The sequence below is a fragment of the Mobula hypostoma genome, chromosome 1 (assembly GCF_963921235.1).
Source record: "Mobula hypostoma chromosome 1, sMobHyp1.1, whole genome shotgun sequence".
Classification (NCBI taxonomy): domain Eukaryota; kingdom Metazoa; phylum Chordata; class Chondrichthyes; order Myliobatiformes; family Myliobatidae; genus Mobula; species Mobula hypostoma.
In genome coordinates, this window is record NC_086097.1 from 208,368,198 (window position 1) to 208,394,405 (window position 26,208).

At 40.2% G+C, this 26,208-nt stretch overlaps 1 protein-coding gene across 3 annotated transcripts in view; it reads right to left on the reverse strand.

The window, feature by feature from the left end:
- Window positions 1-4,131: 4,131 nt before the first annotated feature.
- The window catches only part of tcea1 (transcription elongation factor A (SII), 1), a 55,453-nt gene continuing 33,376 nt past the window's right edge, over window positions 4,132-26,208 (reverse strand). Inside the window, exons 7-11 of one of the 3 annotated variants that reach the window (XM_063063643.1) lie at window positions 23,547-23,603; window positions 20,681-20,835; window positions 9,256-9,402; window positions 7,520-7,591; window positions 4,132-4,514 (exon numbers count right to left, since the gene is read on the reverse strand). In XM_063063643.1, coding sequence (XP_062919713.1) covers window positions 4,506-4,514; window positions 7,520-7,591; window positions 9,256-9,402; window positions 20,681-20,835; window positions 23,547-23,603 — 440 coding nt within the window. In that variant the 3' untranslated portion in view covers window positions 4,132-4,505. The remainder of the gene's footprint in view (window positions 4,515-7,519; window positions 7,592-9,255; window positions 9,403-20,680; window positions 20,836-23,546; window positions 23,604-26,208) is intronic. The other 2 variants (XM_063063627.1, XM_063063636.1) reach the window with 2 other exon arrangements.

Sequence of the window (26,208 nt, forward strand, 5' to 3'; positions counted from 1 at the left end):
TCCTCCAGCACCATCCCCGTTTCTAATGACATTTGTAATATTTCTGTCAGAACCCCTGCTATTTCTACAGGTTATGGAAACTATGATGATTAAATAAGAGGAAGTACTGGCATTTTTAAAGAATATAAAAGTGGATAAGTCTCCGGGTCCTGACAGGATATTCCGTAGGACCTTGAGGGAAGTTAGTGTGGAAATAGCAGGGGTTCTGCTATGTGTGTGCAAGGCTCCACACATAGCTGTCCACTCTGATTCTCCAAGGAACCAATTTTATCCCTCACTATCTTTTTGCTATTAATATAACTGTAGAAACCCTTTGGATTTATTTTCACCTCACTTGCCAAAGCAACCTCATATCTTCTTTTAGCTTTTCTAATTTCTTTCTTAAGATTCAGAATGGCAGGCGGTGACTAGTGGGGTACCGCAAGGCTCAGTGCTGGGACCCCAGTTGTTTACAATATATATTAATGACTTGGATGAGGGAATTAAATGCAGCATCTCCAAGTTTGCGGATGACACGAAGCTGGGTGGCAGTGTTAGCAGTGAGGAGGATGCTAAGAGGATGCAGGGTGACTTGGATAGGTTGGGTGAGTGGGCAAACTCATGGCAGATGCAATTTAATGTGGATAAATGTGAAGACCTGGGTGTAAGACTGGATGAACTGGGCTTGTACTCGTTGGAATTTAGAAGATTGAGGGGGGATCTGATTGAAACGTATAAGATCCTAAAGGGATTGGACAGGCTAGATGCAGGAAGATTGTTCCCGATGTTGGGGAGGTCTAGAACGAGGGGTCACAGTTTGAGGATAGAGGGGAAGCCTTTTAGGACCGAGGTTAGGAAAAACTTCTTCACACAGAGAGTGGTGAATCTGTGGAATTCTCTGCCACAGCAAACTGTTGAGGCCAGTTCATTAGCTATGTTTAAAAGGAAGTTAGATATGGCCCTTGTGGCTACAGGGGTCAGGGGGTATGGAGGGAAGGCTGGGTTCTGAGTTGGATGATCAGCCATGATCATAATAAATGGCGGTGCAGGCTCGAAGGGCCGAATGGCCTACTCCTGCACCTATTTTCTATGTTTCTATGTTTCTATTCTTTTTACATTCTTTATAATCCTCAAGCACCTCATTTACTCCATGCTGCTGATACTTATTGCAGATATCTCTCTTCTTCCAAACCAAGTTTCCAATATCCCTTGAAAACCATGGCTCTCTCAAACTTTTAACCTTTCCTTTCAACCTAACAGGAACATAAAGATTCTGGACCCTCAAAATTTCACGTTTAAATGACCTCCATTTCTCTATTACATCCTTCCCATAAAACAAATTGTCCCAATCCACTCCTTCTAAATCCTTTTAGATCTCCTCAAAGTTAGTCTTTCTCCAAACTAAAATCTCAACCCTGGGTCCATACCTATCCTTCTCCATAATTATATTGAATCTAATAGCATTGTGATCACTGGACCCAAAGTGCTCGCCAACACAAACCTCCGTCACCTGCCCTATCTCATTCCCTAACAGGAGATCCAACACTGCCTCTTCTCTAGTTGGTACCTCTATGTATTGCTGCAGAAAACTATCCTGCACACATTTTACAAACTCCAAACCATCCAGTCCTTTTACAGTATGGGCTTCCCAGTCTATGTGTGGAAAATTAAAATCTCCCACAATCACAACTTTGTGCTGACTACAAACATCTGCTATCTCCTTACAAATTTGCTCCTCCAATTCTCGCTCCCCATTTGCTGGTCTATAATACACTCCCATTAAGTGTTAGTACGCCTTTCCCATTCCTCAATTCCACCCAAATCGCCTCCCTAGACGAGCCCTCTAATCTATCCTGCCAGAGCACTGCTGTAATATTTTCTCTGACAAGCAGTGCAACACCTCCCCCTCTTGTCCCTCCGATTCTATCACACCTGAAGCAATTAAATCCAGGAATATTTAGTTGCCAATCACACCCCTCCTGTAACCATGTTTCACTAATAGCTACCACATCATACTTCCAGGTATCAATCCATGTTTAAGCTCATCCACCTTTCTTATAATGCTCTTAGCATTAAAATAAATGCATTTAAGAAATTTTCCACCTGTTACTCTCTGTTTATCACTAACGGTGCAAACAACTTTACTATTTTCTTTTTCTTCCTTCTTCCCTACATCTGTTCATACACTCTGGTTCCCCTCCCCCCTTGTATCTAGTTTAAATCCACTGGAGCCTCTTTAGCAAACCTACCTGCAAGAATATTTGTTCTCCACCAGTTCAGATGTAAACCGTCCCGCCGGAACAGGTCCCACCTTCCCTGGAAAACTACCCAATTATCTATAAATCTGAAGCCCTCCCTCCTGCACTATGTCTTCAGCCACGTGTTGATCTGCGCTATCTTACTATTTCTAAACCCGCCTGCATGTAGCACTGGTAGCAATCCTGAGATTGCTATCCTGGAGGTCCTGTCCTTTAACATGGTGCCTACCTCCATAAACTCACCTTTCAGGACCTCCTCACTCTTCCTACCCATGTCATTGGTCCGTCCCTACATGGACCATGACATCCAGCTGCTCACCCTCCCTCTTGAGAATACTGAGAACTCGATCTGAAATATCACGGACCTTGGCACCAGGAAGGCAACAGACCATCCGGGATTCTCGATCTCTTCCACAGAACCTCTTATCTGTCTCCCTATCACTACTGTTCTCCTCTTTTCCCTCCTTCCCTTCTGAGCTGAGGGTCCCGTCTCAGTGCCAGAGACTCAACCACTGCAACTTGTCCCTGGTAGGTCGTCCCCATCAACGGTATTCAAAACAATGTACTTATTATTGGTGGGAACGGCCATACAGAATGTATGGCGATATCCAAAAAGGAGAATTCTACATGCAAGCTGAGAATAAATGAGGAAGACATAAAACAAGTACAGAACTTTTGCTACTTGGGAAGCTGGGTGACATCAGATGGCAGGTGCAACTTTGACATCAAAAGAAGAATAGGGATGGAAAAAGGCACCTTTACGAGAAGGAAGAGTATACTGACCAACACTAAACTAGGCATGACAACCCACCTCAGAGTACTGAAATGTTACATTTATCCAGTTATGTTATATGGCTCAGAATGTTGGACAATATCTAGTAACGTGAGGCAACGAATTGCAGCAGCAGAGATGTGGTTTTTGAGGAGGATGCAAAGATCATGGACAAAACAAATATCTAATGAGGATGTCATGAACAGAGCAAACACAAAAACAGAATTAATGTATCAGATCATGAAAAGGCAACGTAACTTCATTGGACATGTGATTAGGAAAGGAGTTAGAATGCACGGTAATTATGGGAAAGATTGAAGGGAAGAAAGCAAGAGGAAGACAAAGACAAATGATGATGGGGACAGCAGCCAAAGAACTGGAAATGAATACCAATAAATTGATCCACTTGACCTGAAATAGGAGTGTGTGGGCCATGGCAGTCAAAGCTCAAACTGGGCATGGCACCTGATGATGATGATGAAGAATCATGGGAAAATATCTGATCTAATACAAATCTTCCCCGTAGACCAGAGATGTTGTATAATTCCTTCAATAGTCTCCACTTTAGTAATAAATTCAATTTCAATTTTGTTTCAATACAATAGAAATTGTACCAGTAATTCTACTATTACAGAATATAATTCTGGTGTAAATCCCATTTTATTGTGCCTGACTGCCACGAGACCCACTGGTTTAAAATGCATATTGAAACAAAAAAAATTTTCAAGGGATTATGCAATTAAATACGTTGCTGTAGTCTTGTTTTAAATTGTGTAATAAACTTCAAGAGGAGTTGTAGGAACACATGTTTGTAAACAAATGCATGTTTCCCCAATAGGCCAGACAATAAAAAGACCTGTAAATAATTCTCTTTCCTTTCATTAATATGGAGGCCAAATCATGGAACTTCCTGGCATAAAGAGTCCACTATTTCCTCAAAGTACCACTTATGACAGCACCACTCAGTTCCTATGTCTAAATAAAAACAAAACTTCAAATGTCAGACAACTGTAACATAATTTTTTCATTTGTTGGTATTCCATCTTCCCACCAACCCAGCAGACATTAATAGAAGTAATATTACGAGCAGATGGTTTACTTGTAAGAAGGCTTATGTTTTATTTGCAATCATTTCACAGAATGCTTATTAAGCAAGGTAATGAGCAACTGCCATAAAAAATGTTTCAAAAGAAAAGAAACAACACTGAAAGACTTTTAAAACTTTAATGTCAAACTACATATAAAAAGAAATCTTACATACACTTAGATGCTGCCTGGTTGTATAATTGAAAAGTTTTTGTTTCAGTGAACTATTCTGCAAGGAAAATACAATAGAATGGTGTTAAGGAAACTAGATTTATACAAAAATGACATGGGGATGTATTGTTCTACAAATATTCTTGAAGTTCTACCTTCTCATTTGTACAACTAATTAGAAACCAAAAAATCATTAACTGTTGGTCCAAGGAATTCTCTTCTGCTGCTTCTTCAGGATCTCAACAGAACTGTGAAAAGCAAAGTAAAAATTAATCTGCTATAGCATATCATAAACAAGAATCAAGTTAGCCAACCATAGCCACAATACTGCGGACACTAAAAATCAGAAATAACAACAGAAAATGCTGGTAATACTAATAGGTCCACTACCTCTCATCAGAACAAGGAAGTGTCAGAAATGAGCAAGTTAGGAAAAGCGACCAATGATTAATAATTTGGTGCTTGATCTGCTAAGTACTTCCAGCATTTTGTGTTTTAACCAATCATATTAACTATATCAATATTTGAATGCTGAGATAACAATGTCTGAATAATAAAACGAACTAAAATACCAAACCTTGCAAGGAATATCTAGCCAAACTCGAAATTCAGATTTATATAATGTTATGTACATTTATCCCTGATTCTGCAGAATACTCCTCCCAGACTAATACTTCACATTAATACAGCACAGAAAAAGGGTCCTTGGACAATCAAGTCCATGCCAACAGTCAACCACTCGCTTACACTAATCCTACATTAATCCCATTCTTTGTCTCTCTACGCATCCATCAACTAACCTAGATACTGCCGCTCACTTATATACTAGAGACAATCTACAACAGCCAATTAACCCTTTATTCCACATATTTTAAGGATATATAAGCAAACTGGAGCACCCAAATAAAATTGTAGACTGAGGGAGAGAATGTAAACTCCACACAGATTTCCAGCACTGAATCAGTGGTTCTACTTGCTGCACCACTGTCCTATCTGGTATATGAAGATCACAGGGTGTGAGAATTGTTGGGGGGGGGGGTGGTTGGAGTCAATTGGTTCACTCTTGGAGAACCCAAAAAAAAAGTTAAATTTCTGTCTCGGCCCAAAACATTGACAGTACTCTTTTCCGTAGATGCTGCCTGGCCTGCTGAGTTCCTCTAGCATTGTGAGTGTGTGTTGCTTGGATTTCCAGCATCCGCAGATTTTCTCGTTTCTTTAGATATATCTAATTCAGTGGCAGACGCAGATTTTTATTTTTGTTTTACAGTTCTCAAATATAGTAGGTCACATGGAAGCTCACAAACTGTTTGGTCGCTCAAAGGGAGACGGGGAGGAATATGGAAAAACTGATTGTGGGTCAGGTATCTGAAAAGCAGAAAAAACTGAAAAATATGGGGAGGCAGCGGAGGGAGCTATTGGGTGAGTGGAGGAGCATGATAACAATTTGGAAAGAAAGGTGAAGGGGAGATGAGAAAGAACAGTCGGGAAGCATCTTTGCCTTTAAATCTTTATGTCTCAAAGATCCTTAACACAAAAGATTCAAATTGGCTGAAGGTACCCTATTGAGGAAGAACTGCTATCTCTTGGATGTCATAAACCCATTTGCCATTTCAAGTTGTCATAAGATCAGCAGTCAAGGGTATAATGAAAATGAAGAACATGGAAATACTTAATGTTCATAAAGAATCCTTGGGTTGACAGGGAAAATAAATTGGCAATGATTGAATGACAGCAAATATGTGATGGGCCAAATGGCCTACATCTGCTCCTATGTCTGCACCTTAAAGTCTAAGCCCTGGAAAAATTAATGGGGTTAAAAGCTGATAATTTGCCTGTATTTTGAAAGTCCATGCTCTAGCTTCTAAATGAGGTGGATGCAGTGATCGCATATGTTCTGGTAGTAAACTTTCAGGTATTATTGGAAAGCAGCAAATATATTTCTGGTATTCAGGAAAGAAGAAAATAGAAAAATAGAGACAAATAGTTTCACATTGGTTAACAAGAAAAGAACAAGCATCTGCCATCAGATTTCTGAATTAACATTGAACCCATGTACAATACCTCACCATTTTTCCTCTTCTTTGCACTATTTATATATATATTTATAATTTATAGCTTTTAAAATTATTACACTGTACGGCTGCCACAAAACAACATTTCATCACATATCCCAGTGATATTAAACCTGATTCTGAATCTGAAAGTGATAGAAAGAAAATCTTGTAAAAAGATATAAACAAAGTGTGCCAACATACATCTCCATCAACATTTCTGAAATGAATTGTCATACTGCTGTTTACAAGAACTTTTTTAACTGCATTTTGAAGTACTTCTGTAAGGTTGGTGAAAGACACTACACAAACAGAACTAGTTCATTATCTTCCTGGATTAGAGACGGAGCTTTGGAAAGGCCAGGATGACACAATGGAATTCCATGTGGGAAATTGGTTGCCTGCATATTTGTTATAATTGAAATGGGTTTATTCAGGATGAAGAGAGTTTGGGTTGAAGATTTTTAACACTTTAAACTTCCTAGCTAAACATACTGGTTTAACATCCTAATTTCTGTTTCATCAACTCTGTAATTACAAACTTAATGCAGCTATACTTGTTGCCAAATTACAAAAGCACTTTTCATGATGTATCTAATAGCCTGTAGAATACACTCAATGGCCAGTTTATTAGGCACAGGCTGTACCCATCCACTTCAAGGTTCCATGTGCTATGTGTTTTGAGATGCTCCTGCACTCAACTGTTATGTGTTTTTCTTGAGCTGCTGTCACTTTCCTATCAGCTTGAACTAGTCCAGCCATTCTCCTCTGACCTCTCTCATTAACAAGGCATTTTTGTCTACTGAATTGCCGCTCACTAGATTTTTTTTTTCGGTTTTTCACACCATTCTCTGTAAAGTCCAGAGACAGTTGTGTGTGAAAATCCTAGAAGACTGGCAGTTTCTCAGATACTCTGGCACCAACAGAGATGCCACAGTCAAAGTCACTTAAGATCACATTTTTCCCCACTTTGTTGTATGGTCTGAACAATTACAGAACCTTTTGAACATGCCTGCATATTTTTACATATTGAGTTGCTACCACATGATTGGCTGAATAGATTTTTGCATTAATGCACATGTGCACAGGTGTGCGTTAATAAAGTGGCCACTGAGTGTATATACAAGTTATTTTTTACATTCAAGGTACTCAGCTATTGTTCAAATTTACATACTTCAAACTCAATCTTGAAAACTCCTTACCTTCCATCTATTTCCACAATTATTGCATACGACAAATGTAGTCATTGGTTCATCAGCACTGCGAGTCTGAACCTAAGAGAACATGTTAAAGTTGCATTAGCTATTTCCTCTATAGAACATTAGCCAGGAAATTGATAGGTGACAAGAAATTCATAAAATATATAAAAACTAATTTTAAAAGCTACTACATGGAAATTGAGAGCAATGAAAGCAGAAATAGAGACTAGAGATAATAGTTGTTTGCTGATGACAAATGCATAGTCACTGCTAACTAGCACTGGATTACAGTTTAAATTGTTATTTTTCTTGTCATTTATACTTCATTAAGATTGCTTATATTTTTGTAATAATCACATGTTTGTAAGTATTCAGTAGATTATTTTAATAATCTGCAGTAGAGTTGGTTTGGTACTTCTGTAGTTTCTTTAAGCCTGTAAGCCTGGGATGTCATAACAGCATAAATCAAAGGTGTCCTTGTTACCTCATAGGCTGTCCCTTATTTACCCAGCTTGAAAAGTTTTCAGTATAAAGACTGCCCATGAGGCAAGTTTTTTTTTCCTTTTTCTTTTCTCCCCAATTACAGTACTGCGAGTTGGTTACAGCTATTCACCTGTGTTACTGTTATTTTTTTGTTATGAACATCAAATAAAATAGTTGTAACCACCAAGATTTGCGTCTCATTCTTGGCTTCCGAAGAACATTCTGGAAAATATTATCTCCAGATCCAACACTGCTAACCAGACAATTACAGTCAGTGGGGACAGAGCCATGCCTTCGAAATTCTTATCAGTAGAAATACATAATGTACTGGGTGGGCAAAGGAGTACATTCAGCCAGAGACTCATCCCACCGAGATGCAACACAGAGCGTCATAGGAAGTCATTCCTGCCTGTGGCCATCAAACTTTACAACTCCTCCCTTGGAGGGTCAGACACCCTGAGCTAATAGGCTGGTCCTGGACTTACTGCATAATTTACATATTACTATTTAACTATTTATGGCTCTATTATTATTTATTATTTATGGTGCAACTGTAATGAAAACAAATTTCCCCCGGGATCAATAAAGTATGACTATGACTAAATACATAAGCATGTTTCTAACATGTATGGAGCAAGCGACGTGGAATTCAGTTTCACCAGAGGATTTTGATGAGTGGGGAAATTCAGTGCAGTGAAGGGAGAAGTGCTGTTTTGCTACTTTATTTCTGCTTTAAGGGTTATCCAATAAACACAGGCAGGGCAGAACATCTCAAACCTGTGAAATGTACTTCTGGTGACATTTTGTCCTATGTCCTGGGTAACTACAGCCAAAGGTACATATGATGCTGTCACCTGGAAGAGGGTCGACAAGCCTTCAAATTATTTTCCATTAATCACCTATCCATATTTGGAGAGCTATGGGATTGGACAGGATTGCTTTATCACGAGCAGATATAACCTTCTATGTGTCATAGTGACTATTATTTTATAAATGAGCCTTCAAGAAAACACAGTCAACATCTGAACTTTCTAAGATTCAAATTGCAAATTGGGTATTTAAATATCACATAAGATAATTATATCATGTAAGATAATGATATAATTCTGCAAGTTAACTTCAATTGAAAACCTTGTAGGGTATCTGGAAAGTTGTGGGATATAGAAAACAGTTCACAAATATGTGAGGCTAACTCTTTTTAAAAAAAAATTTAAAATTTTCCTTTCCATTAGCAATTCTTATCCACAACCCCTTACCTGGGTATAGGTGCAATTCTTCATCTTGCACTTGCCACACGTGAATAAGTCCGTTTCAGTACCACCAGTCTTAGCCATTTGATGTTCTCGAATGGCTTCTTTGGTTAAAGCCTTGCGCATTTCTTTAAGTTCATCACTTGCCATTTCCTGGAATGATTTATATCAAAGCAATGAGTTATTAAGAAGGTAAAAGGAATGTTGGCCTTCATTGCTACAGGGATTGAATTCAAGAGAAGGGAGGTCATGCTGCAACTATACAGGGTACTGGTGAGGTTGCACCTGGAGTACTGTGTGCAGTTCTGGTCTCCATACTTGAGGAAGTATATACAGGCAGTGCAGAGGAGGTTCACCAGGTCGATTCCAGGGATGAAGGGGTTAACCTATGAGGAGAGATTGAATCGCCTGGGACTATACTCTCTGGAGTTCAGAAGAATGAGAGGGGATCTTATAGAAACATACAAAATTTTGAAAGGGATAGATAAGATAGAAGTTGGAAAGTTGTTTCCATTGGTAGGTGAGACCGGAACTAGGGTACATTGCCTCAAGATTCAGGGGAGAAGATTTAGGTCAGAGATGAGGAGAAACTGTTTTTCCCAGAGAGTTGGTGAATCTGTGAATTATGAGGAAAAGGCAGGTAGATGGAGCTGAGTTTATGGACAGATCAGCTATGATCTTATCGAATGGCTGGGCAGGCTAGATGGGCCGGATGGCCTACTCCTGCTCCTATTTCTTACGTTCTTATGTAAAGCAATCAAATCAGAAAAGGATCTCCAAAAGAGATGGCAATTCAGCAGATGAACTACTCAAAAGATCACTATTGGTCAAAAAATTATCTACAAATTAAATACAAATCAGACTGAAAGCAGACAAATTAGGATTTGGATAGCACTTGCCACTTCAGGACATCTTCAAATGCTTACTGCCAATGAAAATACCTCAACTGGAATTACTGTTGCAAACTACAGCCAAATACAGCAGCTAAATTAAATAGAATGAGAATCAGACTCATTATCACTGACTTATATTATGTGAAATGTGTTATTTTGTTGCAATAGTACAGTGCAAAGACATCAGATTACAAATAAACAATGCAAGATGGCGCTGATAAAAGAACACCCTGCTTGAGGCTCTGATGGGAATCATCAAATATTCATACTTGGGACTACTGCAGCTGAAATCCACAGACACAGTGATTGATACTTTAGTGTGCAACATTGTTTTAAGATGAATAAAAAATCTCGATATTCAAATCTAGCGATATTGGCAGATGCCAGTCTGTAGTCTCAGACTGCGAGTACAGTTCCCCTTTAAGAAAACACAGGCAGGGAAGGTGTGCTGCACTACAGGTACAACTGACACAAAGAGGCTTTAGACCCCCCCCCCCCCGCCCCCACTCCTGACTATCCTGCTGCCACATGTACTGTCTTGGAAAAAGATTGTTGTATAAAAGGGGACATCAGAGACTGCTGTGTACTCTGTTTCATGGAAATATTGCTCAGCCCTGCCATTTTGGATGCAGCTCTGCAGCCTGATGGCTTCACCATTCTCCACAAACACAGGAGAGCTCAGTCTTTTAAAGGTAGAGGAGGTGTAGTATGCTTTATGATTAACTCATCATGGTGCTCAGACATGGCAGTTCTGTCTCAGTAATGCTTACCCAACCTGGAACATCAAGCAATCAAACGTTGTCCTTTTTATCTGTCAAAGCAGTTTTCCCCAACATCCTGGTAGTGGAGCACATTCCACATCAGGCAGGCACTGGAGGAGCTGCACATTGTAATCAGCAGGCACAAAATAGCCTTCATTATCACTGCCAAAATCAACTCCTGCCTAAGCAAGGACTTGGACCTGGTGTAATTTGCCTATCGCCACAATAGGTCTTCAGCAGATGCAATCTCACCTGCTCTCCACTCGGCCTTGGACAGCAATACTTCTATCAGGTTACTGTTTCTTTCTTACAGCTTAGCATTCAACACAATTAACAAACTTCAAAATCTGGGCCTCTACCTGCCTCTGCAACTAGATCCTTGACTTCCTTACCAGGAGACCACAGTCACTGCAGTTTGGAAATAAAAACAGCTCCTTCTCACTGACAATCAACACCGGTGCCCCTGAAGGCTGCGTGGTTAGCTACTGCTCTACGCTCTCAACACCCACAACTGTATTGCTAGGCACAGCTCAAACACCATCTATAAGTTTGCCAATGATACAACTATTGTTGGCAGAATTTCAGATGGAATGACAAGGTGTACAGCAGCAAGATAGATCAAAAAGGCTGGTTGAGTGATGTCACAACAGCCTTACACTCAAGTCAGTAAGACCAACATTCAAAGTACATTTTATTAACAAGTATGTATATTTCATACAACTTTGAGACCCATCTCCTTACAGGAAGCCGCGAAATAACGAACCCCAACAGAACCCATTAAAAACAAAAGAAGACCACCCAAACACCCAGTGTGCAGAGAGAAAAAAAAACAAATTGTGCAAACAATAAAAGCAAGTAAACAGCATTCAGAACTGAAGTTCACAATGCCAGGCATCGCAGCAGCTCATCTATGCTGAACCCAATATACTGATGAATTACAAAGAAGGCATGACAGCAGCTATACTTCATAAAAGAGTTTGAGGAGACTTGGTATTTCATCAAAGACTCTTACCAATATCTGTACCATGGAGAGCATTCTAACTGGTTGCATCACTCTCTAATTTTTGCTCAGCCATTAGAGAGAAGAATCTCTCTGTAACCTAACTGCAATCTTAAGTCTTTATTAGATCATTTCTTACCTTCTGTTCCAAGAAGAACTGTGCTAACTCTTCCAAATTTTGCTCATGATGGAAGTCACTTTCTCACTGCAATAACATACCAGTAAACTCTCCTATGCACTATACAGTATATATATTTTTGATTATAAACCCAGTAAGTTTTATATCATTTTTAAAGGAAACTATCACATCAGTTTGCTGAGATACCTTTAAAGTTTTGTGATATAAACATCATAATCTCTCTGCTTTCAAAGTTAGATTATTCTGAATTAGATCCTTTCAAAATTACGCCATTTTGTATTAGATCACCAAAAGTGGATTCGTTTTACTTTTCTGTATTGACTTCCATTTGTCATGCTTTTGTCCATTTCACCATTCTAAGTCATCACGTTTTCACCATCATTATTCTAGCAGCTGACCTCAGGCAGTTTAGCTTGATGCTTAGGCTTATTGAGAAAGTAAGGAGGCATTGCTTTGTGGATCCAGAACTGGCTTGCCCATAGAAGGCAAAGAGTGGTTGTAGATGGGTCATATTCTGCATGGAGGTCGGTCACCAGTGGTGTGCCTCAGGGATCTGTTCTGGGACCCCTTCTCTCCGTGATTTTTATAAATGACCTGGATGAGGAAGTGGAGGGATGGGTTAATAAATTTACTGATGACACAAAGGTTGGGGGTGTTGTGGATAGTGTGGAGGGCTATCAGAGGTTACAGTGGGACAGTGATAGGATGCATAGCTGGGCTGAAAAGTGGCAGATGGAGTTCAACCTAGATAAGTGTGAGGTGGTTCATTTTGGTAGGTCAAATATGATGGCAGAATATAGTATTAATGGGAAGACTCTTGGCAGTGTGGAGGATCAGAGGGATCTTGGGGTCCAAGTCCATACGACACTCAAAGCTGCTGCACAGGTTGACTCTGTGATTAAGAAACCATACGGTGCATTGGCCTTCATCAATCGTGGGTTTGAGTTCAGCAGCCAAGAGGTAATGTTGCAGTTATATAGTACCCTGGTCAGACCCCACTTGGAGTACTATGCTCAGTTCTGGTCACCTCACTACAGGAAGGATGTGGAAACCAGAGGATGTGGTGCAGAGGAGATTTACAAGGATGTTGCCTGGACTGGGGAGTATGCCTTATGAGAATAGATTGAGTGAACTTGGCCTTTTCTCCTTGGAGTGACGGAGGATGAGAGGTGACCTGATAGAAGTGTATAAGATGATGAGAGGCACTGATCATACTGATAGTCAGAGGCTTTTTACCAGGGCTGAAATGGCTATCATGAGAGGGCACAGTTTTAAGGTGCTTGGAAGTAGGTACAGAGGAGATGTCAGGGATAAGTTTTTTTTATGCAGAGATTGGTGAGTGCATGGAATGGGCTGCCAGCGACGGTGGTGGAGGCGGATACAATAGGGTCTTTTTAAGAGACTCCTGGACAGGTACATGGACCTCGGAAAAATAGAGGGCTATGGGTAACCCTAGGTAATTTCTAAGGACATGTTCGGCACAGCTTTGTGGGCCGAAGGGCCTGTATTGTGCTGTAGGTTTTTCTATGTTTCAATCTACCAAACCACAAAATTCCATTTGCCACCATCTTTTGCATGTGTCATGAGTCAAGTTTATATCTACCCAATTATATTCCCTGAATTCATGGATTTCTATCTTCTTAACAAGCTGGATATGTTGCATCTTGGTAACTGTTTTTGCGAGCCCTACAAAAAATATATATACTGGTAAAATACGACCATAAGATATAGGAGCAGAATTAGGCCCTTCAGCCCAAAGAATACCACATCTCCTATTAGGGAATGAAACAAGGCAGGTAACAGAAGTTTGGGGAGAGGAGCACTTTTCATCTAGTGATCTAGTTTCAAGGTAATTATGGAAAAGAAGAGGTCTGGTCCTCAGGTTAAGACTTTAAACAGGGAACGGCCAATTTTTGATGGTATCAGAAAGGATCTGGCAAGTGTGGATGGGAACAGGTTGTGTTCTGGCAAAGGTGCACTTGTTAAGCGGGACTCCAGTATAGTCTTGGAACATAGGCTGTTCCATGTAGCCAACAAAAAGGCGGGCATAGCTGGAACCCATGCAAGTACCCAGGGCTTCACCTTTCGTTTGAAGGAAGTCAGAGGGGCCAAAGGAGAAATTAAGAGTGAGGACAAGTTCCGCTAGACGGAGGAGAATGGTGGTGGAGGGGAACTGGTTGGTTCTGGTGTCCAGAAATAAATGGAGAGCTTTGAGGCCAACCTGGTGGGAGATGGAGGTGTATAGGGACTGGACATCCACAGTGAAAATAAGATGATGGGGGCCAGGGAACTGAAATTATTGAAAAGATACAGACAGTGTGAAGTGTCACGGATGTAGGTAGGAAGGGACTGAACTGGGGGGGGGGGATAAATAAATTACGCCTCACCAACATCTTATACAATTTCAACATAGCATCCCAACTCTTGTACTCAATACATTGATTTATGAAGGCCATTATGTCAAAAGCTTTCTCCGTTCTACCGTACTCCTCAGTGTTCTACTGCACACTGTGTAAAGCTTACCCTGGTTAGTCCTCCTGAAGTGTAGCTGTACCTCACACTTGTCTGCGTTAAGTACCATCTCCCATCTTTACTACCATTTTTTCAGGTTGACCACATCCCACTGCAAGCTTAGTAGTCTTTCTCACTGTCCACTACATCCCTAATCTTGGTATCATCCTCAAATTTGCTGGTCCATTTTACCACATTATTATGCAGATCATTGTATGCATGACAAAAAGCAATGGACCCAGCACTGATCCTTGTAACACACCACAAGTCACAGGTCTCCAGTTAGAGGCAGCCATCTACTACTACCTCTCTGGCTTCTCCCATAAAGCCAATGTCTAATCCAATTTACTATCCCAATCTTAAATGTCAAGCGACTGAACCTTCATGACCAACCTCTCATGTCAGACCTTGTCAAAGGCCTTGTTGAAGTCCATGAGAAAACATCCACTGCCTTCTTTCACCAACTTCCCTGGTAACTTCCTTGAAAAAAAGATTAATTAGTCATGACCTACCATGCACAAAGCCAAGTTGACTAATCAGTCACTGTCTATCCAAATACTTATATATTCGGTCCCTTAGAATACCATTCAATAACTTTCCCATTACTGATGTCAGGCTCACTGGCCTGTAATTTTCTGGCTTATTCTTACAGGCTTTCTTAAGCAACAGAACAACATTAGCTATCCCCCAATCCTCAGGGTCCTTACCCATGGCTAAAGATGTTTTAAATATCTCTGCTAAAACCTTTGCAATTTCTCAACTAGCCTCCCACAGGGTCCAAGGGAACACCTTGTTAGGCCCTGGGGATTTATGCAACATATTTTTCTCAAAGCAGCAAACACTTCCTCCTCTGTAATTTGTATAGAGTCCATAACCTTGCTGCTACTTTGCTTCATTTTTATAGATTCCGTGTCCTCGAACAGGAACCTGGACTATACCTCTTCCCACCCTGTTACTTGTAAAATCCTACCACCCCACCAACCTCCGCATGCAGCAGCACATTATCCTCTGGAACATTTCCCTTCTCCAACGGGATCCCACCACCAAGCACCTCTTTCCCTCACCTCAATTTACTACTTTCCGCAGATATTGTCCATTCATCCCTCCCCACTGATCTCCCTTCTGGCACTTAGCCTTGCAAGCAGAACAAGTACAAATCTTCCTTCACTACCATTCAGAGTTCCAAAAAGCCCTTCCAGGTGAGCCAACACTTCAGCTGTGAGTCTGTTGGGGTCCGGTGCTCCCAGTGTGGCTTCCTGTATACCGGTGACACCTGATGTAGACTGGGAGACTGCTTTGCTGAGCACCTACACTCCATCCACCAGAAGAAATGGGATCTCCCAGTGGCCACCCATTTTATCTCCACTTCTCATTCCCATTCCGATATGTCAATCCATGGCCGCCTCTACTGTCACGATAAGGCCACACTTAGGTTGGAGGAACAACACCTTTTATTCCGTCTGGGTAGCCTCCAACCTGATGACATGAACATAGATTTCTCAAACTTCCGGTAATGGCCCACCCCCCCCCCCACCTCCCCTTCACCATTCCCATCCCCTTTTCCCTCTCTCACCTATCTCCTTGTCTGCACTTCGCCTGCCTCTGGTGCTCCTCCCCACTTTTCTTCCTTCCATGGCCTTCTGTCCTCTCCTATCAGACTCCCCCTTCTCCAGCCCTGTATCTCTTTCACCGATCAACTTCTCAGCTCTTCATCCCTCCCTCTTCAGGTTTCACCTATCACCTTGTGTTTCTCTCCGCTCCCCCACCTTTTAAATCTACACCTCATCTTTTCTTCTTTCGTCCTGATGAAGGGTCTCAGCTCGAAACATCAACTGTACTTTTTTCCATAGATGCTGCCTGGTCTACTGAGTTCCTCCAGCATTCTGTGTGTGTTGCTTGGAGTATTGTGTGCAGTTTTGGTCACTACGTACAGGAAAGATGTAAATAAGGTTGAAAGAGTACAGAGAAAACTTACAAGGGTATTGCCGGGACTTGAGGGAAAGGTTAAATAGGTTAGAACTTTATTTCCTAGAATGTAGAAGACTGAGGGGAGATTTGGTAGAGGTATACAAAATTATGAGGAATACAGATAGGGTAAATGCAAGCAGGCATTTTCTATTGAGGTTGGGTGTGGCTACAACTAGAGCTAATCGTTCAAGGGTGAAAGATGAATTGTTTAAGCGGAACATGAGGTCACGTAGAAGGTGTTGAGAGTGTGGAACGAGTGGCCAGCGCAAGTGCTGCATGCGGGTTCAATTTTAACATTTCAAAAATTGGATAAGTACATGGATGGGAGGGGAATGGTCTGGGTGTAGTTCAATGGGACTGGGCAAATTAATGGTTCGGCACAAACCATATGGTCCAACAGGTCTATTTCTGTGCTGTAGAGTTCTACGATTCTATGATACTATGAATCTGCTCTGCCTTTCCCCCTAACTTTTGACACTCTTGCTAATCAAGAAGCTACCAACCTCCAGTACCCAATGACTGAGCCTCCAGAGCTGTCTGTGGCAATGAATTCCAAAGACTCACTATCTTCTAATTAAATAAACTCTTTCTCATCTGTTTTAAATGTCCTTCTATTCTGAGGATATTCCCTCTGATGCTAGACTCTCCCACTATTAGAAACATCCTCTCCATGTCCACTCTATCTAGGCTTTTCAATATTCAATAGGTTTCAATGAGATCCTTCCTCGTTCTTTTAAATTCCAGCATGTATAGGCTCAGAGCCATCTAATGCTCCTCCCACATTAACTCTTTCATTCCTGGGATCATTTTTGTAAAACTTCTCTGGACCCTCTCCATTCCTTTCTTAAATATGGGGCCCAAAACTGGTCACAATATTCCAAATGTGGTCAGAGCAATGCCTTAAAATGCCTCAGCATTACATCTTTGTTTCTATATTCTAGTCCTCTTGAAATGAATACCAACCTTGTATTTGCCTTCCTTACTACCAACACAAGTAAAAATTCAAACCATGGCAGTGGCCATAAAGGGACACACGAACAGTACACTGTGCCAAGTTAAATTCGAAGCTAAATTAGAAATACCGGAACAACAAGGGAAGAATCATGATTATATAGTATTCTCCACTGTAACAGATGAGGAAATGTTTACACAGTCAAAAGGCAGAACTGCAAGTTCTTGTACTCGTGAGAATGTATTTATTGGAGAATGTATCAGGACAAACTGATTGTTCTGAAGTGAAAAGCATTTATTATTTAGCTACTTTTGTGAAATGTTCGTGTAGGCATAAAAATATAACAAAGCTTTTAGAAAAAAAAAGCAGCTGAGGAACGAACAGCAGTTTGGTATCACAGTGAGGGAGTGATGCAACTTAGAACAATGAAAATTAAATCTTGCTTTGGCTGAGGTACTTTGGGGACCTTGCTACTGATAATCCATCATAAATGGCAATCTTCCTTCTTGCCAGCACTAGAACAGGTAGATTGAATTTTTATTCATTTCTGTATTGATAATTGTAACTTTAAAATTGTGTATTAACTCTGGTTGAATCTAATCAATTCTTTTTAAACATATTGGTCCACGGTTGAATTACTGCCACCGGAATAACTTTTGATTTTCACAGTACATTAAATCTCACCTGTATCTTGAATAATTCATCTTTAGTTAAATCTCCAATCCTCCAGCAATCCCTCTGATCTAATAATGATTAACCCATGCTTCTTTCCAAAATGCAATCAATCTGAATTAGGTGATTTATCAACTCCAATCCCTTTAATAAAGTACAGGGAAAAATATGCAGCTTTTCAAGGTTCTAAAAATGAAAGGAAAAGTGTGGATAATCTCCTTGTAGTAGAGTTCTAGACAAGTGAAAGCTAATCTCAAGCCCTTGTCCACTTTGAGTCTACAAACCTCTCTGTCTTTCTTCCAATGGCGATTTGAGTGCTTTTTTTAAAAAGGTAACAGAATTTGTCTGAACTGTGAAATTTAAAGAAATTTAACTCAATAGAATCAATTTCTGTAGGTTTAAAGATAGAATCCTTCTCTTGTAAATAGTTGCCACTTCTGTCATTACACATTCTTGGAGGTCTGATCATTTAAAATTTGACCAAGTGCCATTTAGTCATATATTGCCTGACGAAGGGTCTCGGCCTGAAACATTGACTGTACCTCTTCCTAGAGATGCTGCCTGGCCTGCTGCGTTCACCAGCAACTTTGATGTGTGTTGCTTGAATTTCCAGCATCTGCAGAATTCCTGTTGATTGCTCACATGATGTTTAATAACATGATCATGCCTGCTTGCAGACTGCAGCATGCTGTTCAGTTAAGATTAAAAGATTGTTACTATTCCTACATATACAGAGGATTCTGATTAATTGGGACACATTGACACCAGTATATTTTGGCCCAATTAAGCAGGTGTCCCAACTGGTTTCATGAAAATAGTTAAAAAGGTACAAAGAAAGACAAACCACCATTTACCTGAGTAACAAATTATGTATTTAAAAGAAATACAGAACGAATTAGAACACTGCTAATACCACTACAGCACTAGAAAACTGTAATAGTTCTTAGCAGCTATCAATTGAGGAATTCATCCAGTGTATCCTGCCCTGCCCTTTTGATTGACTGTAAATGAACAAAATCAGCAAAGACACCTAGTGCAGATAATGAACTGCCTTCGTACAATTCTTTTAATGATTGCATCCTCCAAATCTTCATTTTCATTGTAACATTCACGATGATTGTTCATACCTGCAAATTCTTTGTAGTTCCTAACTTGTGAAATCATTTCATTTTCACCCCTGCCGTTCTGGCACCTCCAAACCTGAATACTTGAAACCACAGTGCACAAAACAGTTCTGAATTATCTCACTGCTTTCTTGCCACCTAGCAGTGACAAAAATCACTGCTTTTTGAACACAAAGACTTGCATCTGATGCTATTTAAAAGCAGTTTGCTTGAAGCATGGTGCAGTGTCTAACAACCACATAAGTACACACAACTGACGCTAGACAGAAACTGTACGGCAATAATCTCCTGTCCCAATTAACCAGCATAGTATCCCAAATAAACAAAGGGAATCCTAGCTATTTTCTCGATTAGTTTTGGTTCTTTAAAAGTTGTCCCAAATAAGCCACTGCCCTGATTAACCAATGACCCAATCAACCAGAATCCATTTTGTTTATAGGATAAACAAAAAAACTATGACTATTACAGGTAGTGGGGAAGTTAATGGAAACCATCTCTGGGTAAGGTATGGGCTAATCAAGAAAGGGCAGCAGTCTGACTAACTTCAGAGAATTATTCAACATAACAAAAAGGCTAATTAAGGTGAAGGACTAGACATTGGGTGAAGAAATTTCAGAAAGAAGACAACAAAACATCATATAAAATGGACATTCATAAATTAAGGATACCTAATTCACTGTATTAGCTTACATTTACTTTAGCTGTATCACAGTATTAAAGCTCCAGTAAAACTTTTGACTATCTGCTTTACTGTGAAGTGGAATTATTTATAAAGCAAAAGATAGAAAATATATTTTTGTTAAAAAATATGCTTGTCATATTTCTACATTGGTCACAATGAGAAAGAGCAATACCACTGACTCAACTAAATCTTTAAATAGTTTTTGTATAACTATTACCTTTTAAAACAATACACAGCAAGTAATAAAATAAAAATCAGTACCAAACTTAGCTTCAGTGACAAAGAGCTACCAACAGTATCCATCTCCCAGAGAAAAATTATACAACAGTTGTCAAAGGCTAAAATGGACAACCTGCCAAGATTTCTCCCTTTTCCTCCCTCCTTTCACCATCCCACCAGCTATCATCCATATTCCTCAACTATTTGCCACTCTCTCCCTCCTCAAGTAACTCTTTCAAGATTCAATTAGTTCCAATTTGATTTCTACTAGCTCTGATACTATCAACCTCACAGGGAATAAATATGTATCCAAGTAAATGAATTACCCCAACAACAACAAATAAAACACTGGTACAAATGGAGTAGTTTGTATGCATCAACTATACACACAGTGCCTTTAAGTCATCAAGTCATCTACAAGACACCAATAACCTTTTGGTTGTGAACCCATTGACTGATGTGAAAAGTTCAATAGTTGAAGTTGAAATTAAATGAATGATGTTAGCTTACCTCTGCAGTCATTTTTGCCAGTCTATCTGGTGCAATATTCCCACATAGGACATTCCTCCTCAGATTGGGGTTCTTTGAATCTTTTAAATTTGCAATTCTGCTCCTCACTCTGTTTTTATATTTCATATCTGTGTTTTTAAATTCTTGATACACGCGTTAGAAACTGTTAAGGAAACTCAAAGAAGTTATAAGTTTTGTTAAAAATAGTATTAGATTACTACTAATTGAATACCAGGAAGTTTAAGCAAAAAATCATTCTACAGCTAACCCAGATTATTGCTATTTCAATAATAAAAAACAAATATTGTAAAAATTTAATGGGAGTCATAGAACACAGATACAGGTCCCATCAATCTCATTGCCCACTTAGCCAGGCCCAATTTCCTACTGTTTGTCCCCCTCCTCTATGTATTTATACAAGCGCTTCTTAAATGATATTATTGTACCTGCCTCAACTAATTCCTCAGGCAGCTCCTTCCATTTACTCACAGAATCAGAATCAGGTTTAATATCATTGGCATTTGTCATGAAATTTGTTGTTTTGCAGCAGCAGTACATTGAAAAAACATAAGTTACAATAGGAAATACATACAAAACATCAAATAACAGAGCAAAAAAAAACAAGGTAGTGTTCATGGGTTCATTGTTCATTAAGAAATCTGACGGCAGAGGGGAAGAAGCTGTTCCTGAAACATTGAGTGTGTGTCATCAGACTCCAGTACCTCTTCCTTGATGGTAGCAACAAGAGGGTATGTCCTCGGTGATGGCTGTCCTTAACGATAAATGCGGCCCTTTTGAGACATTGCCTTTCGAAGGTGTCCTGGATGCTGGAGGGGCTAGTACTCATGATGGAGCTGGCTGAATTTACAACTTGCTGCAGCTATTTCCAATCCTGTGCAATGGGCCTCTCCGTACCAGACGGTGATGCAACCCGTTAAGAGTGCTCTCCATGGTACAGAAATTTGTGAGAGTCTTTGGTGACATACCAAGTCTTCTCAAACTTCTAATGAAATGTAGCCGCTTTCGTGCCTTCTTTGTCATTGCATCAATATGTTGAGATGTTGACACCCAGGAACTTGAAATCGATCACACTTTCCGCTGCAGATCCCTCGATGAGGACTGGTGTGTGTGCCCTTGACTTCTTACTGAAGTCCACAATTTCTTGGCCCTATTGACAATGAATGCAAGGTTATTGTTGCGACAGCACTTAAAACAGATAATCTATCTCACTCCTGTACCCCTCTTCATCACTATCTGAAATTCTGCCAACAATAGTTCTGTCATCAGCAAATTTATAGATGACATTTGAGCTGTGCCTGGCCACACAGTTGTGCATGGAGAGTGAGTAGAGCAGTGGGCTAAGCACACATCCTCGAGATGCACTAGTGTTGTCAGCAAAGAGATGTTATTTCAGATGATCTCCACTGAACGTGGTCTCCTAGTGAGGAAGTCAAGGATCCAGTTGCAGAGGCGTGTATAGAGGCCCAGGTTTTGGAGCTTGTTGATTAGAACTGAGGATATGATTGTATTGAATGCTGAGTTGTAGTCAATAAACAGCAGCCTCACATAGGTATTACTATTGTCCATGTAATTCAAGGCTGAGTGGAGAGCCAGTGAGATTTCATTTGTTGTAGACCTATTGTGGTAATGGGCAAATGGCAGCAGGTCCAGGTCCTTGCATAGTCAGGTAGTGATTCCAGCCATGACCAGCCTCTCAAAGCCCTTCATCACAGTAGATGTGAGTACCACTGGATGATAGTCATTAAGGCAGCTCACCCTGCTCCTCCTGAGCTCTGGTATGATTGTCGCCCTTTTAAAGCAGCACCCCCTGCATGAAAAAGTTGTCCCTCAAATCTCTTTTGAAACTTTCCCGTCTCACTATAAATCTATGTCTCCTAGTTTTGGACTCCACTACCTTGGGAAAAACTGTTACTGTCCATCTTACCTAGGCCTCTTATAATTTTAAACATGCCTATAAGCCTTCCCTTCATTTTCCTACATTCCAATGAATAAAGACCTATCCTGGTCAACATCTCCCTGTGACCCAGGCCCTTTAATCCTGGCAACAGCCTCACAAATCTTATCTGCAGTTTTTCATATAATGAACTTCAAAACTACCTTGCAACAAATCCAAGTGATTTTTCATATCTATATACTTCTGATACTTTTTTTTTTAAATAAGGGGCAATATATATTTAATAGCATAAGGAGAAACTTGAGTTTGAGAAAGAAATGAGCATGTCCCACTTTCTAACCCAAGGTGTAACCACGGGCACCGGCATGGGCTCCAGCTATGCCTGCCTTTCCACCTCTAGTGATCCCAAACATACAAATTTTATGACCCCTAGGATAAGGACAACAGGTGCAGGGCATCAGAGCCTGCAGTTAACAACTCTACCCCTAGTTGGAAATATGACCATTAGTTCATCATAAAATCCTGAAATCCCATTTAATTGAAATTGCAAATCAAGTGGCTGGTTTAAGTGATGCTGAGTTTCCTGAATGTTATGTGAGTTCACAAAATAATACAGATTCTGAAAATCTGAAATAAAAACAAAATGTTGTTTGTCCCCTAGGCGATGCCCCAAATTCCAAATTGTCCAATTATTTTCTGGACAGCAGAATCCAGGTGAGGGGAAATAAAAAACTGAATAGTAGGCCAATAGATATTAACAAGGAGGCTCAATTTAATTTGGTCCTTTTAACAACCATGGTACTGCCTCAATAGCTCCATACCCCAACTTTCAATACATGTACTTTTTGATAACTGCTTTCAAGGTTAGTTACTTAGAAATTTAATATGGTTTTTCAGCCAAATTCTGACCACTGCAATAGTCAGGATCTCAAGTTATTTAAAGAAGGATATATTCCTCAATTTGAGCTCCAAGCTCTTCACAGTCTGAGCCAATAGCTATGTAATCACCTAAATAGAAGAAACAGAACAGAAATGAGTTACAACACCTATGCTAAATTTCTCCTAAACATACAGCCCCTTCCATACACACACAAACACACTAAGCACCCCTCAAAATAAAGCAGAAACCCTCTCCCACACCCTCCAACCTCTCCCTGACCACCCCCCCCCACACAAACACAGCAATAATCAGCCCAGCCAACCTCCCTCCTCCCCCCCCCCAACACGTGTGCACACTCATATGCAAAGTGAAGACACTTTTTTTTTTAGGTAAATTGCTGTGACAGTAGTTGATCCTTCTGTCTGCAATAACATGTTGGCATCAATTTCAACATTTGGTATCAGTGCAGAGATTACATCAGATAAATACCATAATCTAATTTCAGAGGATTGTAATAAACAAAATAGATTTAATTTTACAGCAAACTGTCTGAATCCTTTAATTATCCTTACTGCATGGTAATCATCACCAAATACAATGTCCTCTCTTGTATATAACAGTATAGTCATTGAATACCAAATATAGCCTGCTAGAGCACTTTCATCTAAACTGCACAACCAGAACACAAAAATTCAACCACCATTCCAATTATGGCTAATCAAAAAGCCAATGGATACAATTCACATCGGAAGATCCTCTCAAAGTCTCCAGGCTAACCAATTAAATGGACTGGACCTATACTCACCAGACTTTAGAAGAATGAGAAGTAATTTTATTGAATTTTTGCAGGCTGTTACATGGCAGATGCAAGGATGATACTATGCCTGGCTAAAAACATCTCATAGCAGAGTGAAGGCTCAGTCATTGCGTATACCAAAATAAACACCAATAGATTTTTGGATATTAAAGCAATCAAAGAACATGGGAGCTAGTACAAGAAAGATGCCAGGGTGTGGCCCTTCTACACGGCCCTAGTACATGGAAGACACTGGGATGCAACCCTGCACGGCTAGTGGATGACTCATCCCAGGCCTGATGTGTCAAAGGAGAAGGAACATCAGGATTTTGCAGTGGTCGATGCTGTGGACGGGGGTCTCTGTAGTCAAACGACTGCTATCTCTCTCTACGGTAGGGAGGCTTGCCGCTGATTCTTGAGTCGGAGAATCTCAGAATAAAAAGCGACGCAGCAGATGGTAACATCATAACAGCATCTGTTAGTCTCCCCTTTGGCTGTGAAATGGGTGACATACGTCTGAAGTGTCTATGTGTGTGTGAGTGAGAGAGAGAGAGAAAGAGAGACACTGTCAAACTGTCAGGTAAACAATAGTTTTTGTTGACTGCAGATCATAATTTCTCTTTGGGGCTTTGCTATTGCAGTGGGTGGTGGGGACTGATGCTTTTTTGCTGAAATGGGTGGAGTGGGGAGGTTGATGCTCTGCTGCTGCTTGCACGGGGGGAGAGGGGGCTTTGGCATTATAATGTTTTTCCTTCACTCGTTTGGGGTTCTTCTGTTTTCTGTGGATGTCTGCGAAGACTAAGTAGTACAGATTGTATACTGTATACATTCTGATAATAAATGAAACCATTTGAAAGTAAAAGAAATAATAAAAAAAAACTGCATAGCAGAGTAGTGGCAATGGGCAAATAGCCTATTCCTGCTACCATTTCTTTTGTTATTATGATTTGATTATGCTCATACCTGTTATGAATACAGAGCTTTATTTATAATAGATATATGCATAATCTTGGCACAATTGGGAAACATGAAATTTCTGTGTCCTCCTCCTCATATTCCAAATACAGCATGGACAGGTTGCTTTTATAGGACACACTGGTGTCCACACCATACTAGACAGTGCACATTTCAATCACAATACTTCAGTACAATTGTTAGATACCTCAGTGCAATGAACAGACAGTTCAGGAGCAGAAAATTCCTGGAACTACAACCTACTTCTCACCCCTATCTTCATCTGTTTCTCAGAAATGGATCATCTGAGAGAAATGTCCCCAAAAGTAACTTCAAATTGAATAGTTAATGTTTTTCAAAGAGCTAAGCCACACCCCAGGCTACCACTCATCAACTGGCATTCAGTATGACCTCTCCTCTAGTTGGCTTGTGCAGAGATTGCATCAGAAATCCTTCCTGGACACACACATAACAAATTCTGCCCCATCAGAACCTTTTGCTCCAAGGAGGTACTATTCAATATTAGGGAAGTTGAATGTCATCTAGGATAAAATGCTGTCATCTTTGCACCTTTTCAAGATCTTCATAGCAATCTGCTCATAAGACATAGGAACAGAATTAGGCTATTGGCCCATCAAGTCCGCCCCGCCATTCCATCATGGCTGAGTTATCTCTCTCAACCCTGTTCTCCTGCCTTCTCCCTGTAACCTTTGACACCCTTACTAATCAAGAACATATCAACCTCTGGTTTAAATATACCTAATGACTTGATCTCCACAGCCCTCAATGTCAAGGACTTTCAGATTCACTACCCTCTGGCTAAAGAAATTCCTCCTCATCTCTGTTCAAAATGGACAACCCAATATTCTGAGCCTGAGACCTCTAGTCCTAGACTCTCCACCATTGGAAACATCCTCTCCATGTCCACTCTATCTAGGCCTTTCAATATTTGAGCAGTTTCAATGAGATTCCTCCCTCATTCT